This window comes from Anser anser, assembly GCF_964211835.1.
Source record: "Anser anser genome assembly, chromosome: 9".
NCBI classification, from domain to species: Eukaryota; Metazoa; Chordata; class Aves; order Anseriformes; family Anatidae; genus Anser; species Anser anser.
Window position 1 is genome coordinate 12,665,767 of NC_139729.1, and position 16,155 is coordinate 12,681,921.

The 16,155-nt window shown below is 45.9% G+C and overlaps 1 protein-coding gene across 1 annotated transcript in view; it reads left to right on the forward strand.

Annotated features, from left to right (window-relative positions):
- The window catches only part of LOC310904044 (uncharacterized protein), a 131,022-nt gene that overhangs the window by 59,358 nt on the left and 55,509 nt on the right, over nt 1-16,155 (forward strand). The window contains exons 17-21 of the mRNA XM_083848202.1: nt 4,420-4,733; nt 4,845-4,865; nt 4,986-5,151; nt 6,467-6,510; nt 15,154-15,266. Coding sequence (XP_083704328.1) covers nt 4,420-4,733; nt 4,845-4,865; nt 4,986-5,151; nt 6,467-6,510; nt 15,154-15,266 — 658 coding nt within the window. The remainder of the gene's footprint in view (nt 1-4,419; nt 4,734-4,844; nt 4,866-4,985; nt 5,152-6,466; nt 6,511-15,153; nt 15,267-16,155) is intronic.

A 16,155-nucleotide genomic window follows, 5' to 3' on the forward strand; every position in this document is an offset into this window, starting at 1 on the left:
GGTAGTGAGCTGTTTTATTTAATTGCTCTCTCTTTGTTTCCGTGGGCGTTTTCATTCGTTTTTTGAAATGCAAGTCTGTCCTTGCCGGTTTAACCTTACAGAGAGGAACCCAGGGGGATTCTCCATGCCGGCACGCCAGGACGTGGCCGGGGAGCGTGGTGGGGGCTGCGTGTTGGGGACGGGTTGTGTCCCGCAGCCCTCCCAGCATCTCGGGACCCAGCATCACGGGCTGCTGCTGGCTTGCAGGGCCTGGAGGAGGTCGGGGAGCAGGGGCTGGCCAGGGCAGGCAGCGTGAGCGTAGGCGGGCAACTCGGCTGAGAAAAGCATCTGCTTTCCCTGCTGCCTCTTCTGTTGTTCCTTCCCCCCCCCCCCCCCCCCCCAATTCTCATTAAGATAATTAAATCAGAGGTTATGATCACGGGTGGGGGAAGGAGAAGTGTCAGACTGCCCTCCCTGGGTGGGGTCCCTGTACCTTCCTTCCTCCCACAGTGCCACCTTTGAACAGGCGTCCGGTCTTCCCCCCCCCCCTTTTTTTTCCTTTATTTATGAATAAATAACTGCCTCTGCACGGAATAAATCAAAAGTCTCTCACTGCACTGATGCTTTCCGCGAGCTGGTTCCTCTCCCTTTATCCAGCTCCGGGTGACGCCTGGCAGAGCCCGTGGCCGCTGCGTGCTCCCTGCCGCTTGCCCTTGTCCTCCCGGCCCCGTGCCCCCTGCGGCGAGTGCTGCCCCCGGCCACACAAGTGGAGGGTTTCCGAGGCTGAGCAGCAGTTCCCGAGGTGAGGCGGGTGGTGGAAGCAGCACAGAGGAGCTGTTTGTTGTTCCTTACGGAGCTGGTCACTTGGCGCCTTTTGGGGAATTTGCTCCGGGATGGTTTTGTGTTTTCCTTGCGGTGTGTGGAGCAGGTTGAAATGCGTGGGGTGCACAAAGTGGGACCGTGGTGGGGGGGAAGCTTTGTAGCATGTGGTGGGGCTTCAGGAAAAGCAGGTGTAGATGGGTTGTGAAGATGTCAACACGCTCCATCCTTGTTCCCAAAAGCTAGCAGGTATTTGCAGGAAAAGATTCCCTGCTATTTTGTATCAGTTAAAAATAAAATTAGATAAAATAAGAGCTGTTGTGCTGGGCACTCGCTAGTATGAGGAAGCTTTTGTCGATGTAAACATGTTTTCTGACAGCACTTGTGCAAACAGTGAGGAGCAAAACTTCTTTCTGACCTGTGTCTGCACGGAGGCGAGCGGGTGGGTGTGAGGATGGCAGGAACGGACCAGCACAGCGTGGAGCCAGCTGGGGACTGTGTTTCTCAGCCTGTCTGTTGGTCTGCATCTTGCTTTGGGCAGAGCTTTTCGGTGCCCTGTGTCCCCAGCACCACCTGCCCTGCAAAACGCTGAGCAGGCTTCTCCCAAGGCCCAGCACCAGCGCCTCTCCTTTGTACGTTTGAATTTTTCACCGCAGGGGACTGGTGCCAGGGTGTCCCTTAGGCAGCAGAGGTTTTATGGTGGAGGGATTTTGTGTCTTGTAGCCTTCCTTCTGGCCACCTCTTCCTTCGGTCCATGGTATTGCATAGGACCAATAAGTAACACTGAGAGACCCAGGAGCTGAGAGGGGGCTGCTCGGCTCCAGCATGCTGCGTGAGGCCACCTTGTGCCAAGCCAGGTGTGTGGTGCTGGCTGCCCTGCCCGGGGCAGCATCCCAAAAGGGCTAGCCATCAGCCAGCAGCTGCTAAATGAAGTGTAGGTGCATAAACCTCTGCGTTCGTGGGTACTCAGCAGCCGACCCCGACAAGGAACAGGTCTCTCTGAAACCTGGGCAAGCTCCTAAAGCTGTCACGCAGCCACCTGCCAGGCTGGAGCATCCGGCTGTGGATTATGTGGAGCTTGAGTCATCAGTGGCTTGTGGGTCAAGCCAAATCTGGGCCTTGGCATTCTACCCTGTTGCATGTTTCCACGGGGTGGTGGTGGTGGTGTGAGATTCTTGTCTCAAATCTCTATTTTGCTCAAGGGCTTTGCATCTAATTTTGCAGTTCTGTGTAAACTCTGATATCACATGATGGGTTCTCAGGGAGTTGCATCTAAATCTAGAAACAATCTGGTTTTTATGTTTTTTTTTTTTTTTAAACACTGCTCCAATCAATTTTGGGTTAAGTTCTTTGCTGTGTTAGTCTTCAGCTTCAGGAAGCATGACAAACATATGATGTCATCAGTTGTGTACTATCACATGCTTCTAAAATGCCGTCAGACTTGCTAAATATTCAGTGTATATTTTCTGTCTCAGCAGACTGTGTTGGCTGAAACTGCTTATGCAAATGAAAAGCTGTACCTCTTCAATAGGTTATTATGAGCTGATCCTGAATAATTGGTGTTGAACTGAGCAGTAGGTGGGAGAAGTCAGCAGAGGCAATAATTAATCAAGTGGCTTCATGTCTAGCCTGGATGCGGATCCTAGAAAACCTTCTCTGAAGACAGGACGGGCTCCTTGGAGCCTTGTGTTCGTGCCTAACCATTGCAAACTCCTTGCAATAACATCTCTCCCATGTGCAGCTCGAGTTCTGTGAAAAATTCGTTTAGGTTTTGCCCAGCGACTCCCAAGGGAAGCCTGTCAAAAAGTCTTTCTGCTCTGAGCCTCTTAGCATGTATTTCTAAATTCCAGCTTATATTAATTCACAGCTGCTTTGTTCCCATTTGTTCTTCGACTGAAATGGCTTTTTTTCACCCTTGTTTCCTCTCTGCCTTTTTTCTTTCCAGTTCTCCATATATTTCTAGACCACAGCCATGTTTCTTCTTGGCTTTTGTTTTGCTAGACTAAGTGAGCGGAGCTCTTTTCATCTCCTCTCAAAAGGCAAAGCTCTCTGTTTCCTGTATTACCCTTTATTTTGCAGCTCTTTCCAATCTGAATTGGACCCAGCCGCCTAAATCACAGCTCTGAAAGACAACAGGGCCCTTTCCATTGAGCCTGAGCAAGTGAGAGCTAGGAGCCCACTTTCTGGCCATGAAGAACAAGCCCCAGAGGGAGGAAGCAGCACTAGCAAAAAAAAAAAAAAAAAAAAAAAAAAAAAAAACAAAAGCAAGGAGTTCACACTCAGGCAAGTTCACTGCTAAAGGAAGAATTTTTCCTGTTGTAAAACAAGGTCTATGCAAAAAAACGTGGAATTGATTTATCTTGGTGGCCTGTTAAGAGTTAATCGATAAAATAACAGTTGCTACCTTATTACGAGAAACTAGCTGATTAGAAACTTGATTAATGGGATGATTTTTCATCACTATAATTAAAGCACTGCATGGCTTCTCTTATAATTGATATTTAATGTTTACAGGGAAGGCTGGTTGCCTATAACAAACAGATTCTTTTTTTTTTCTCCAGTTGTTCACCTGTGGGTCAGGCAGAGGAGGCCAAGTGGCTCCTCTAGCAGTAGGGAAGAAGGGAGAAGAAGATGGGGTGCAGTTGGTCAGGATCAAAAAGCAGCCTTTCCATTGCTAGAGAAATGGAAGATCAATGTTTCATAGGCTAAGATACAGCTGGATTACAGTCTATAAGCAGGAGAGAGTTGTTGTTTTGTTTTGTTTGTTTGTTTGTTTTTCTGACAGCAGAGGTCTTGGTATTCCAAGTTGCAAAGACCCAATAGAAAATCCAAACCAGAAATAAGATCCCCCCTTTTACCAGAAGATACAAGAAGGGCTCTGCCTGCTCAAGCCAGGGAGTCATCCATCCAATATCATCTCTTGGACACCAGAAAGCAGTACACGTTAGCAGATAGTGAAAAGTTAGAGAAAACATGGTTAAAGGGCTGTGGTGCTTCTCCTCGTGTCCTGTTCCAGCTCCGGCATCAATGTCAGAGAGGCTTCCTCAGCCAGAGGTGGTACCTCTGCGTTTAATTGTCCTGGAGGAACTTTTTCGTTGACTTTGTCCACAAAATTTTGGGCCACTTCCCAAGAGAGCCAGTGGAATCTGCCACATTGGATGCTTTTTCTGAAAAATCTGCTCCAGTCCCTCCAGCCTGTGTTCCCTGGGCATCAGTCCGTAATGTCAGTCATCTTCCCTGGCCTTGACGTCTGTTAACTCTTCAGCTAAAACTAATGCATTAGATTGCAAGGATGCAAGTCCTTCTGCCTAGCAGATGCTTCAGCAGTGCTCATGCCCAATGTAATAAAGGCCTGACCCAAAGCCTGTCAGATTCTGTGCCAAGTTTAGCTGCTTTGGGGCAGGCCTGCAGGACGTAGATGTATGATGGAGATACAGAGCTATGCCAAGTGTTTGCATACAAGTGTTTAGACCATAGTTCATACTATGTTACCTGATCTAAATTAGATTACTGGGACATACTATATGCATTTTCCCCACTGAAGAGTGGCTGTTAAGTCCTAACCACCGCATTCTGTCTCCTTTAATTACCAGCATTCATCCATTTTTTTGCCTCTAACAGAAGACTGCAGCCCTCACTACAAAGAAACTGTCAGTGATCGTGCCAGTGTATGAGCATGAGGCTTGCTCCTGTGTATCTCCAAGTCTCCGCGCATCCCAGGTCCTCTCTTTGTGTCGGCCAGCACGGGTGGCAGCTGTGATGGCAGATTGGGGATGGGCCAAGGTTAAGCAGCGAGGCTGCCGGCACCGTTCCAGCTCTCAGTCTGGCATCCTTCGTGCGGGGAGGTCGCGCTTGCTCCTGTCCCCTGTTGAGTGCTGGGCTCCTCTCTTCCGCATCAATCCGTCCGTCGCTGTCAGGATGGCGGCTTGCTTGGGGTGGGTATGTATGCAACGAACGTCACACCACCCCGAGCGAATCTGCAAATCTAATAATCAAAACCATTACTGATACATTATTAAAATTGTTTTGTTTTTCTTTCCTGCAAGCAAGAACTGGAGTATTTGGAGGTGGGTAGATAGTGCTAAATTGTGTTTATTGCACGTCTGTTGAATATATAACACGTCTGTGCGACCTCCCTGAAGAGTTATACAAGCCTTTGCACAACATAATAATTCTTAAACACTTAGAAATGCATACAAATACCCTGGTGCGACGACAGGAATCTTAGACCTCACATGCTGGGTGACGGATGCTGCTGGGGGGGCCACAGCTGCCCAGATCCACAGAAGACCTCTCTTGCTGTCCAGGAGCAAATTGTTAATGCATTCTCCAGGAGCGACAGAAGAATCAGCGGTAGGTTTTAAAGCCGATAGCCCCGATTGCTTTTGAGAGAGATGCTCTGGAAACTCTTGATGGCACCAGCCAGTCTGCAGACTTTTACCTTGTAATCAGCCAAACAGTAAGAAATCTTCATCATAGAAAGTTTTCTTGTCAGTTTTATTTTGAAAGTAACGTAATGGAATGTGTGGGCTATGCCAGATCTGATTTGTTAGGATTCCATTAAAAATTCATTTTTTAAAGCTGGGAGCGCATACAAATTTTTATTTTTTAACTTTAAAACACAAATGCTTTTACTCTGGCTTCAGATGACATTTTTTCTTTAAACAAATTAACTGAACCCCACCAAACAACATTTTATCCTGAAGTATTGGCTCAGAGTGCTGACTTTTTATTTTGGTGGAAAATGTTACATTGTCTCACTGCGAGTTAGGATGGCAGGATTTTTCAGGGTTGTGATGATTGATCCAGATTCAGAAAGGAGGCTAAATCCAACACGTGTGTTTCTGGGAAGGGATGGAGCCTGGGGCAGAATTCTCTTCTCTCAATAGCTCCTGCAACTCTTTTCATGCACAAATTGGGGTGCGAAGCTTTACTATACTGTAATTGTATATAGCATGCACTTAACCCTGATGTTAAACTGTGTTAAACCCCAGGGAGAGTTAGACTCCTTGGACTCCTTGGACCGAAATCAGTAGGAGTTAGTGATACAACTTGAGTCGTGGCAAATTGAGTTTGCATATACCTGCGGTTGTTTGGTTACGTTCATCATCTCTCCCTGGCTGGCAGCTCGTGTTTACTGAAGTTGGCTGACTGAGAGTCCACTTCCATATCATGGAGTTTGCTCCTTGGCTAATCTTATTTGGATAGCTGGCAGATAGATATGCTGCAGGCTGTCATTGCCTCTGTTTGCTTTGCTAATATCAGAACAGTTTCAATATTACTTGCTCTGGAATGTGTGTTTTGACAAGATCAGAGTGCAGCTTGCTGTTGAAATGGGTCAGATTCCCACATCTCCCAAAGTTTGGCTTGGGAAGGCTGTTTCACAAAAGAAGAACTTGGCTGAAATAGCCATGAATATAAACCCAGTTGTGTATATATGTGTCGCCTGTAAAACAAGCCACCAGCATGTATTGCCACGTATAGTGGGTACAGATCTCTCTCCTGGGGTGTTGGCTGGTGTCTACCCGCCAGAGCTCTGACTGGAGAAGCCCATGCAATGGAAAACTTTACTGGTCCGAGCCTTCTGCCAACTATCAAGTAATTAGTGATGAGGAACAGGTTTGGAAGTCTCCCTGAAATACTTACCATGGGCTTGTGTCTCCCACAGAAACCCGGGATGCTGCAGGTGGACTGTATCTCAGCAGAATTTTGGTGAGTAGGCTAAACTGGTTGTCTAGGCTCCTCGTTGCCATATTTACTGATGTGGTCTCCTTGAGAATGTGCTTGCTGCTGGGAGAAAGGGAGTTGTTAAAGTCCTCTGAGGGAGAGCAGAGAAACCAGAAAGCTTAGAAGGCTTGTACAAAACAGGACTTGGAATCTGTCTCCAAGATGTGGTTTATGGCTCTTGCAATGAGCTTCCCTGTGGCTGTTGCTTACCTTGACCATATTTGCCTAGCATTTCCCCCTCATTTTTGGGTTCAGCGTACGGACATGAGCGTCCGTAAGTTGGAGAGCATTCTGACTTGGCTGGGAGGGCTCGTGCAGGTACTTGCATTACTGCGTTACAATAAATTACCACGAAGCACTCAGTGCATCCCCTCGTATTTCCATGGCAAACGGGAGGTTTTTCAGCATCGTAGGATTGCCCATGGTTGTGGCCGAACTGCTCCTGTGTGCCTGTAGTCCAGGAAAGCGTGTGTGCATTAACAGTGAGAGCAGTTTGTGGGGCCAGCTCGGAACGGCTCGGGCACGCGTTCAGTTGTCCTTCCAGGAGCTGTGACAGGCAGAGGAGCGTGGTGGGGACAGGACACCCTGCGGCAGCCTGCCTGGCTCTGCCCTTCCAGCACAGCCGCGTTCTCCCTCTTTGGCAGTGCGAGAGAAATTTCTGGCTGATCACAAAGGGGCGGGAGGGAAGAATAAATTAATTAAAAACATTTAGGAAAAAAAAAAGTCCAGCTACTTTTCATTTTCCAAAGTACCCATTTTCTTAACTATTCCTCCAAATTATCATCTCATTAGATTTATTCTGTTTCCTTGATGTTGTTGTTATTCTGTTTATCCCACGTCACTCAGCAAATGTCTCCCGTCTCCTTCCAGCCAACTTGCACAATACATTACAATTACATAATTATGCCATTGTAATCAAATAATTAAGTTGCACATTAAACACACATTAGAGCTCACAAAGGAAGGAGCTTCAGACATGGGCATGGAATAGGAGGGAGTGAGCCAGTCAGTGTTGGCACTAATTGCATCTTGCTTTTAATGACTCAAGGACTCCCGTTTTTTGGTCTCAGGTGGAAAAATGGGAGTGTGTTGAGGCTGCTGAGTTTTAAATAAGCAAGCAGGTTTAGTGAGCAGACTCCCCTGTGGAGAGAAACAAGGCTCAGTGACCAAACACACACAGAAAGAAAAAGGGAATAATTGTGAAGCCTACTGCTTTCAGGTGTATTGAAATCTGCTTTAATTGAGGCTCCGAATCAGCTCTCCCAGGAGAGAAAGAAAACCTGTCTGTTGCTGTCATGGGACACAGCCGGTCTAGCAGGAGAAGGACGTGGTTTCTTTGGGATGTGGTTATTTTAGCAGTGGTAGGGGAAGAGTGAATGAGTCTGTGGGTAAGTTGTGTGTGGTTTTTTCCCTTTTTGTGTTCATTGATTTGGGTAAAATAATGCCAAGCAGATCCAGAGCTGTTGTTTGGCCTTATCCTTACTCATTTGCTCACCACAGAGACACAAGGGAGGGAGTGTTTGGGATTTGCTGTTTGGTGTACGTCCTAGAGGCAAAACTGTGGGGTCACTGCTCTTCATTCAGACCCTGTAGGCTGAGCGCTGGGAGAAAAGATGGCCCCGGTCTAGTCATGCCACAACTGAAAAGGTGCAGTCTGCTCTTTGAAACAGTTTGGGGTCATCCTTTTGAAGGCTCTTGTGTGAGTTTGGGGCAGTAAAACTCCCCTGAATCCTGTCTCACAGGTGATGCCTACCAAAGCCGGGGAGTGAGCAGCACAGGATGCTGAGGTGACATGGCTGCTGCTCACCAGGGTTCAGAGGTGGGTTGGAGAACAATGTGAAGTCTTTGCCTACATCTCTACACCTGTGGTTCTGGGCTAGGGATATTAGAGGTCAAATTCAAATAGAAATTGCAGACATGGAGGAAGGAACCTCTGGAGAATGACAGCAAGCGTGTGGCCAGTTTGATACACAGAGGTGAAAGGGTTTATCTGGTAGGCGTTTGCAAGTAGGCTCACGGTCCTCTCCTAAAACCTTCTGTTAATAAGTCTCTAAGATATATTTGTAATGATATATTTCAACTTGTTGTTAAAAGCCTTAAAATTAGCCAAGGTTTTTGCTCTGTAAGTACATGTGGGTGTGTGGTGGAAGGTAAGATCTCTGTGTGAATAAGCAATAGAGGGAGAAAAAGCGTTTATAAATCAGGAAGCAGTGAGTTGCAGCAGCCTGCAAGGCTCCCTGCTTCTCAGTGACCCAAAGGACAGCGTGCCAGCTGTGTCCTCTTGGGAAGTCAAAGAGGCTGAATGCTGCAGAAACCAGCTGAGAAGTGAGAAGCAGTGAAGTACTCTTCAGAGGTCCACTGTGCTTGCCAATGGTCTGGTACCATGCTCACCACACTGCAGTAGCTGTTCGGGTGCTGGGAGACATGCAGAGCTCTTCTGGGTTTCTCGCTGTGCCACAGCTGACTTACACACCTATTCTAGAGAATCGGACTGCACTGTGGTCCCTCTTCCAGTTCAGAGGTGCCCATGTGGCATCAGATAAGCCATGCCTATCCCAGGCAGCCTCTTCCCGCAGGGAGGAGAAAGGTTGCAGCAGGATCTCTGCTCCATGGGTCTTGAAGTAGAGAAGGAGACATGGTGGCAAAAACAGAGAATTTCAGACTCCACCCAGCCACAACTTAGCACCATGTTTTTCCCTAAATCTCGAGGAAAAGAATGTGATTCAAAACAATTTTCACAAATCTCAACTTTAAGCACAAATACACACGCTTAAGTAAAAGATTGTTGAGCTTTAGATAAGAGCACTTTGCTCTATTAAATCTGATTTACTGGGTTCCTGTACCACGTACAGACTTGACAAAATGCAAATTGTGCAGATTAGATAAGATGGTGTTTAAAAGGGGGGGAAAAAAAAGTCTGGCTATTGAAAGAAGATGTGATTCGATTAGCAGAACCAAGGCTGTAAGTGGAGATCGAATGGGCTATAAACAATTTAAGGCTTGGGAGGAGGCCAGCGCTGGCTGGGTATTCATTTATGGTACAATGTGCTGGCTCTCTAATCCACTAGGAGAAAGCAAGCCAGAATGGGAAAAAAATTTCTGGGTAGAGTGATCTTTCACATTGAGAGCCCATCATGTCACCTTCAAAGATTTCTGAGCATGTCCATCTAATATTGTATACGTACTTAAAATCCTAGAGCTGTATATTTCTTCAGCCCTTCTATACCTATTGGCCCTGTGTGTGTATCTGTCTTGTTTAAATCTTGTTCTTTCTATTGCACGCACATCTAGATGAACTGTTGGAGATACCTAGGTGAACTATCAGTGTGCCTCACAGTGTTATGGTTTAAGTATGGCTTTAAAAACAATGCTTCCATTAACTGCTTGCTTATTTCATTGACCTGCTCCTGGAATGCTATTTTGCACGCAGTGACAGAGTTTACTTTAAAAAAATAAAAATAAAAATTGAGAATGTGCTACTTGAGATTTTTTTCTGGGTGCACGAATACACTGCATTGCTCCTTTGAGCTTCCTGTGCTGCTGACCGGAGAGGCATGCTAGGGGCTCTTACGAGAATTAATATTTTCTTACAGCTCTGTTTCTGGGAATTGACTGTTTATATAGCTTGTGCTAAAGGAAAAAAGGCTGCTGAGAAAAAAGCCTGGGAGGTGAAAGTTGGATGTACTCTGAGGATGGGAAATTAGGCCAACACCCCACCCCCAGGCTTTTGGGATGCTAAGCAGTGGGACTGGATTCCCCCCCCCACCCCGAGTGACTCACCTTGAGGAATAAATACTGATATTGTCTGTAGGACCCTCATGCTGAATATCACTTATGTTGTTCCTCCTTTCCTCTATTTTCCGGACAAACAAGCAAGCAAAAAAGGGGTTTACACATGGCTCTTTTGAAGGTTAGATTTGACATGAGCTGGTCAGTAATATTTTTTTCAGAAGTTTTCCTTTGGAAAATTTCTTTTGGAATGGAAATGTGTCTAAAATTTTGTTGTGAAGGGAACATTCTGACAATATTGAAATACCCTCTTTTGATATTTTTCAGAGTGGAATATGTTATGTGTATCCTTTCATAGTGACTGCCTTTTAAAATGTTTTAATTGTGTTGAAGTCAAAAGGAATGCTGTTTCCCAAGGCACTTTATTACGGGGAAAGTTTTGGGTTTTGTTTAACAGCACCTACAAATTTGAAATACCAAAATCCTTTGCAGAGCAGAATTTCTGGTTGCTTGAATGCTTTTGATCCACTCTGTAAATCTGTCTGGACAGACATTTTTCTCCCCTGTTCTTTATTTTCCACCCTGATTTCTAACCTGTCTTCTAATTTGTTTTATGTTCCTGGCCTTCCCTGGTGATGGCAACACCTCCTAATATAGCCTGGTCTGCCAATTCTATTATTTGCTCTTTACTTCTTTTTCCAGCTCGTTAATGTAGAGGTGACAAAAGATGGGTCGAACAGTGATCTCTGCCGAACCCCACCAGGTACATCTCCCCATCTTGACAAGTTGCTGTTTATCATTTTGCTTGGTTTATGGTTCTTTACCCACTTTCTGAAGCACACAACATCTCTCATGTCCTAGAAGATTTGAATGGCTTCTCGGAGTGATCTTTCATGGGTTGCTGGATCAAATGTCTTTCTGAAGTTGAAATACAGTTTTCTACTCTGGCTCTGGGATGGAGAGGCGAGATGTTGACTGGGTAGGGGCTGAAAAATCAGTGGTGTTATTTAAAGCAGCCTAAGTATTGATAGGGGTAAGAAGTGCTTGTCCACAATGTCCCGATAGCAGGGAATGGACCATCCAGGTGGAGTGGTAGTGATAGACATGAGGCACAATGTGGAGGAGTTGAAGGCCTTTGAGAAAACAAATCGAGGAGGTGAGGTTATAACACAGTGCTACCCACCCATCATATCCCAACTGAGAGCTTCCTTTCGTGAGGGAACTGGTCTCTGGCCACCTCACTCCTTGATAGGCCCTTTCAGGGTGTGGTTGCCATCAGTGGGGCGAGAGAAAGGCAATAAATCCCATACGACAGGTTTCAAGAAGAAGTGCGCATTGACTTTCCGTGACTTTCCTCCCCTCCCTTGCCTGGGACAAGGCTTGGGCACTGCGAGGAGGTCTTGGCCTGGCCCTCCTCAGACCCGTCGGGATATCCCCGCCTGACTGTGCTCCAGAACGGCCTCTGCTCATAGGCTGGCACAGCCAGGACTTACCTTATGGCATCTGATTATTTTTCCCTCCTCCCTAATTGGTTCCGTTAATTTATTGCGGACAGGAGCTTGCTCTGCCAAGTACTAATTGCAAAGGTTATTGTTCCTGCCCTTTTTAAAGCGCAGCAGGAAAACCTACAGTTCCATCACATGAAAAACGAGACATAAAAGGCAAAAAGTTTTTGGACTGGATGTAACTCCCCCCCACCCCACCCCCCAGCATGTGCTGCTGGGCCACTGCCTTCCAGTCACAGAAGGAAGCCTCCTGTCTCTGGGACACAGGCTTGGGGTCGTCACCCTTGTCGCTGCTGTAAAGCCCCATCAGCTTGAAACATGCCCTTGAGCAGAGGTATCCTTCATCCTCAGAGCTGTTCAGCTCTGGATTTCGGAGGCAGGATGGGTGCATTTGAAAGCTGGCCGCTGGTGAAGTGGTGCGGTGGCTGATGTGGCTGTCCTTCCTGTCCCTGTGCACACTGCAGCCTCTGGCCAAGGAACAAGCCTGGGCTCACACAGGGTGGTGGCAGCCTGTGCTCAGCTGCTGTTCGGCGTGCTGTCTGACATTGCCTTCTCTGCTCTGTTAATGATGCTCGCTTTGTTCTTAGGCTGGCTGAGATGGCTGTAGTCCATCCCTTTCCTGGCGAAGGGAACTAGACATGCTTTGCCCCGTGGAGCCGCTCAGGAAGAGTTTTCGTCTTTTCCTGGCTGGAGAAGTTGGGTGCCTTGGGTGAAGTGGGATTTCTGCAAAGCCAGGCTTTTGCCTAGCACGTGAGAGGAGGAACAGTTACTTCTTGGCTGGCTTTTCTGGAGCCGCCGTTTGCTGACAGAGCCACAGCATCTGCCTGGATTAACCTGGATTTTATTGTCGGCAGAAGCCATCTAGCCCAAGTGCCCAGCCTTGCAATTCTCTTGTATTTTGAAGGTGACAGTCCCCTTTGGAAAAGCCTGGATTCCTTCTAGGGCATTGTTATGTTACTCTAAAATGTGGCTTGGTTCTCCCCATTGACAAACCTGGCATTGCAGCCCTCAAGGCTGCAGCTGAGTTCTAACCTTTGCTTGACAGTAGGTGTTCACACCATGCACGAGTGTGTGCTTCGCTCGTGTTTTGTGTGGTATCTGTCCCTTGTGGCTCTGTATTTGCTATCCCAGGCTTTGTTCCCACTGCAGTATTTACTCTGGCTTGTTTCCTGTTTATCACATATCATGGCTGGAGTTTGTTTTTGTTCGGCAGCTCAGAAGCCTTTGGAAATGAGTGTTTATAAACAGAGGGATGTTTGGGACCACAGTTACATCCACAGTAAATCAGCAAACTGCAGCGTTGTTTTATACTGATTATGAATATGACTTCGTACTGTTTCTTTTCTACTCCACCCTCTGGCACAATATCCTTCTCATTCAGTGTTTTTTCTTTTTTAACGCTCAACCCCCTTACTGGGCAGATATGTACCAGAGTATGTACTGGAGTACCAGATAAATGAAACGTACGGGCAGTACTTAGTTTCCTCTGGGTGGCAAGTCTGGATGGCATCTGTGGGCAGTACTTTCATGCGAAGGAAGCACAGTTAAAATCTAGATTCTAAGGGAAGACGAGTGTATATCATATTTAAAAGAGCTTTTGAGCTTACCATATGAAGGAGAGTTATGTTTTATACTGTAATTTTAATAGTTGAGAAGCTGTATCTCATAGTGCTTTACGAAGCAATGAGGTAGATAGTGATAGTTCAAGCAATGTGTAGGAAAATGTGCCAGCCATATGTGTAGCCATATCTCACATGCAGCCTTGGAAATCATTTATTTTTATTGAAGGGATGAATTTGCCAGAATGTCAATGCTGTCTTCTGCACTTTTGAAGAAGTGCCATGCTCTCTTTAATCTACAAAGGCTGGAGACGGGAGGGGAGCAAGCATTGCCTCACCAGGTATCTCCTTCTTTTTCCAAAATGTTCCTCCATGTTGGTGAACAGGGACCAGGCTCAGCTTCAGCACATGGCCTTTCTGCTATTCAATGAAGATTCCCTTTTTTCCTGTCAGGCTTCTTTCTTTCTGTCCATCCTTCCTTCCATCTGACCTTCTGCTGAGCAATCCTTCCATCCTTCCTCACAAACTTGCATATCTGTTTTCCTCTTCTTCCCAAATCTTGGCTACATTTCATTGCATCCTGTGATGTGTGCTCTCACAAGGCTTAATAACACCTGGCCAGGACAAAAGTTTGACCACGTGCAGCTGCCTGTGAGAGCCAAAGGGTGCAGCAATTTCACCACGTTGGCCAGAAGACACACATCCACGTGTAGATCTTCCAGGTGTCCCAGGACTTGTCCTAGGACTCTTAATATATTTGCCAAAAGCCAATTGTAAAAGAAAGACAGCTCCATGTGGTGCATTAAATGTTTCATTTTATGTGCCTCAAATTGAGCAAAAAAGTTGGAAGTCAAAAATTCTATCACAAAGAAATCTTTCTTAGTTATCCAATTTGTGCAATATCATATTATAGGGAAAAACAACTGCTATCTGCCTCATAAAGGTTAATATAATAATAAGCAGATACTGACTTCTATTGAGATGAACATGATGATTTATTGACCCAAGAGGTAAATATTCAGTGAAGCGAGCCAGGGTCAATATTTACCATGAGGAGAATAAATTCTTATATTTCCTATGGTATGGAGACCATACAAACCAGTCACCAGTAAAATGTCAGCTGCTTTTATGGTGATCATTGCCATTTGCAAGGAGACAGCTAAGTATGGCAGACTACTGCCAGGTGCTTCACCTCATACTTTTGTATGAGGTGAAAAAGTCAATTTAAAAGCATTTTCTTTCTATACTTTTAAAGACTTAAGAAAGTATTATTAAGAATAAAAATACTTTCCTAAAATGAAACAAACAAAAATGCAGCTCTCAAGGGTTATAGTGGTTTGGAAAAGCTGGGTGTATTTCTTGAATAACTATTATAATTTTATTGTGTTTTATTTTACTTTATTAGAGAAACATTCAGCTTCCAATTTATAAGCCTGGCAACTTTCAACCAAATTGGAGATTTTCTGCACACGTATTCATTTTGATTGCAAAGCCATTTTTCATTTAAGAAATGCTTCAACACATAAATGTCAAGCATCTCTTGTAGTTACCATGGATAAAGACAGGCTCTGAATGTTGGCACCTGCTCCAGTGCTCTATTCCCTGGGCAGGATTATCTTTTTCAGACATCAAAATCAAAGGGGAAGGGTATAGCACTGTTGTCATTGTCACTACACCAAAGGCCCTAAATTATCCCACAGGGAGAGATGGGAAGAGTTTGGGCCATTGAGGAACATGGGGCAGATTTGGTAGCACGAAGGATCCTATGGCAAGAGAGATGTGATGTGTACTGGAAGAGCAATACATTCATGTAGGCTTTTTCTCTTTGTTCCCAGGGTTGTCAGAGCAAGGCTGCTGGATGCGGGCTGTGTTCTTTACACCCTGCTCTGTCCTGTTCTCTGCTGGTGCTGTGTGGTGAGGAGTGACCTCCTGCAGAGTCTGGCCTGGGGTAAGGCATCGGGGTTTGTTCCTGCCTCCAGCTTCATGGTCTGGGTCAACTGCACCCTTTTTCACGACTGTTATTCTAGGAGAAAGTGCATGTTCACCTGTGTGAAACCTGCAGCCTGTCCATCTAATGCAGTCCTTCATCTCTGCATAATCGGTCTCAGAGCACAGTTGGCAGAAGGGCAGTGGCTTCAGCTGGTGGCATCCTGGTTTTTGCTGCAGCAGTAGGCTCTGCTGGTTCTGGGTGGGTTTTGTGAACAGCGAGATGTAGCACGCCTGTGTGCAGACAACTCGTGTTTGTCTGGGCCATGGGAGTAGCACCCTTCTGCAAGAAGCCTCAGGCGTGTTCTTCAGTCTGCCAGGCAGTGTGCTTGGGATCACAACCGTTTCCCCACGGATGCCCACAAAACATCATCATGCGAGATGATATCTGTCAGCTGCTCTCACCTGGGTGAGAAATGTGAATTATTGTGTGCTCTGCCTGCCTTGTAACACATCAAGGTCTTGTTTCACTAGTGATGTGAATGGTAGAAACCATAAATACACTTCGTGGGGGGGAGAGGGAGGAATTGCACCATCATTTATCCAACTCGAGCAAAGTGACATGAACAAGGATATTATTTTAGAAAGTTTATCTCTTTTGTATCTATGGTGACAAGATCCTTATCGGAGCAAGACAGACTCACAGGCTTTCTGCTCCTTGTTATCTCAGTGTAGGATGACAGTATAAGTATCATGGCTAGAAATGTTATCTATCCTTTATTATTTCACTTGTGAGGGGCTAACAAGAGTGTTATCAGGGTGTTTACAATCAAAACACGTGCAGCTCAAGTGATAAAAGGGAGAACAGACATCTGATCTCCAAGGATATGAAGACAATACAGCCTTGAGCA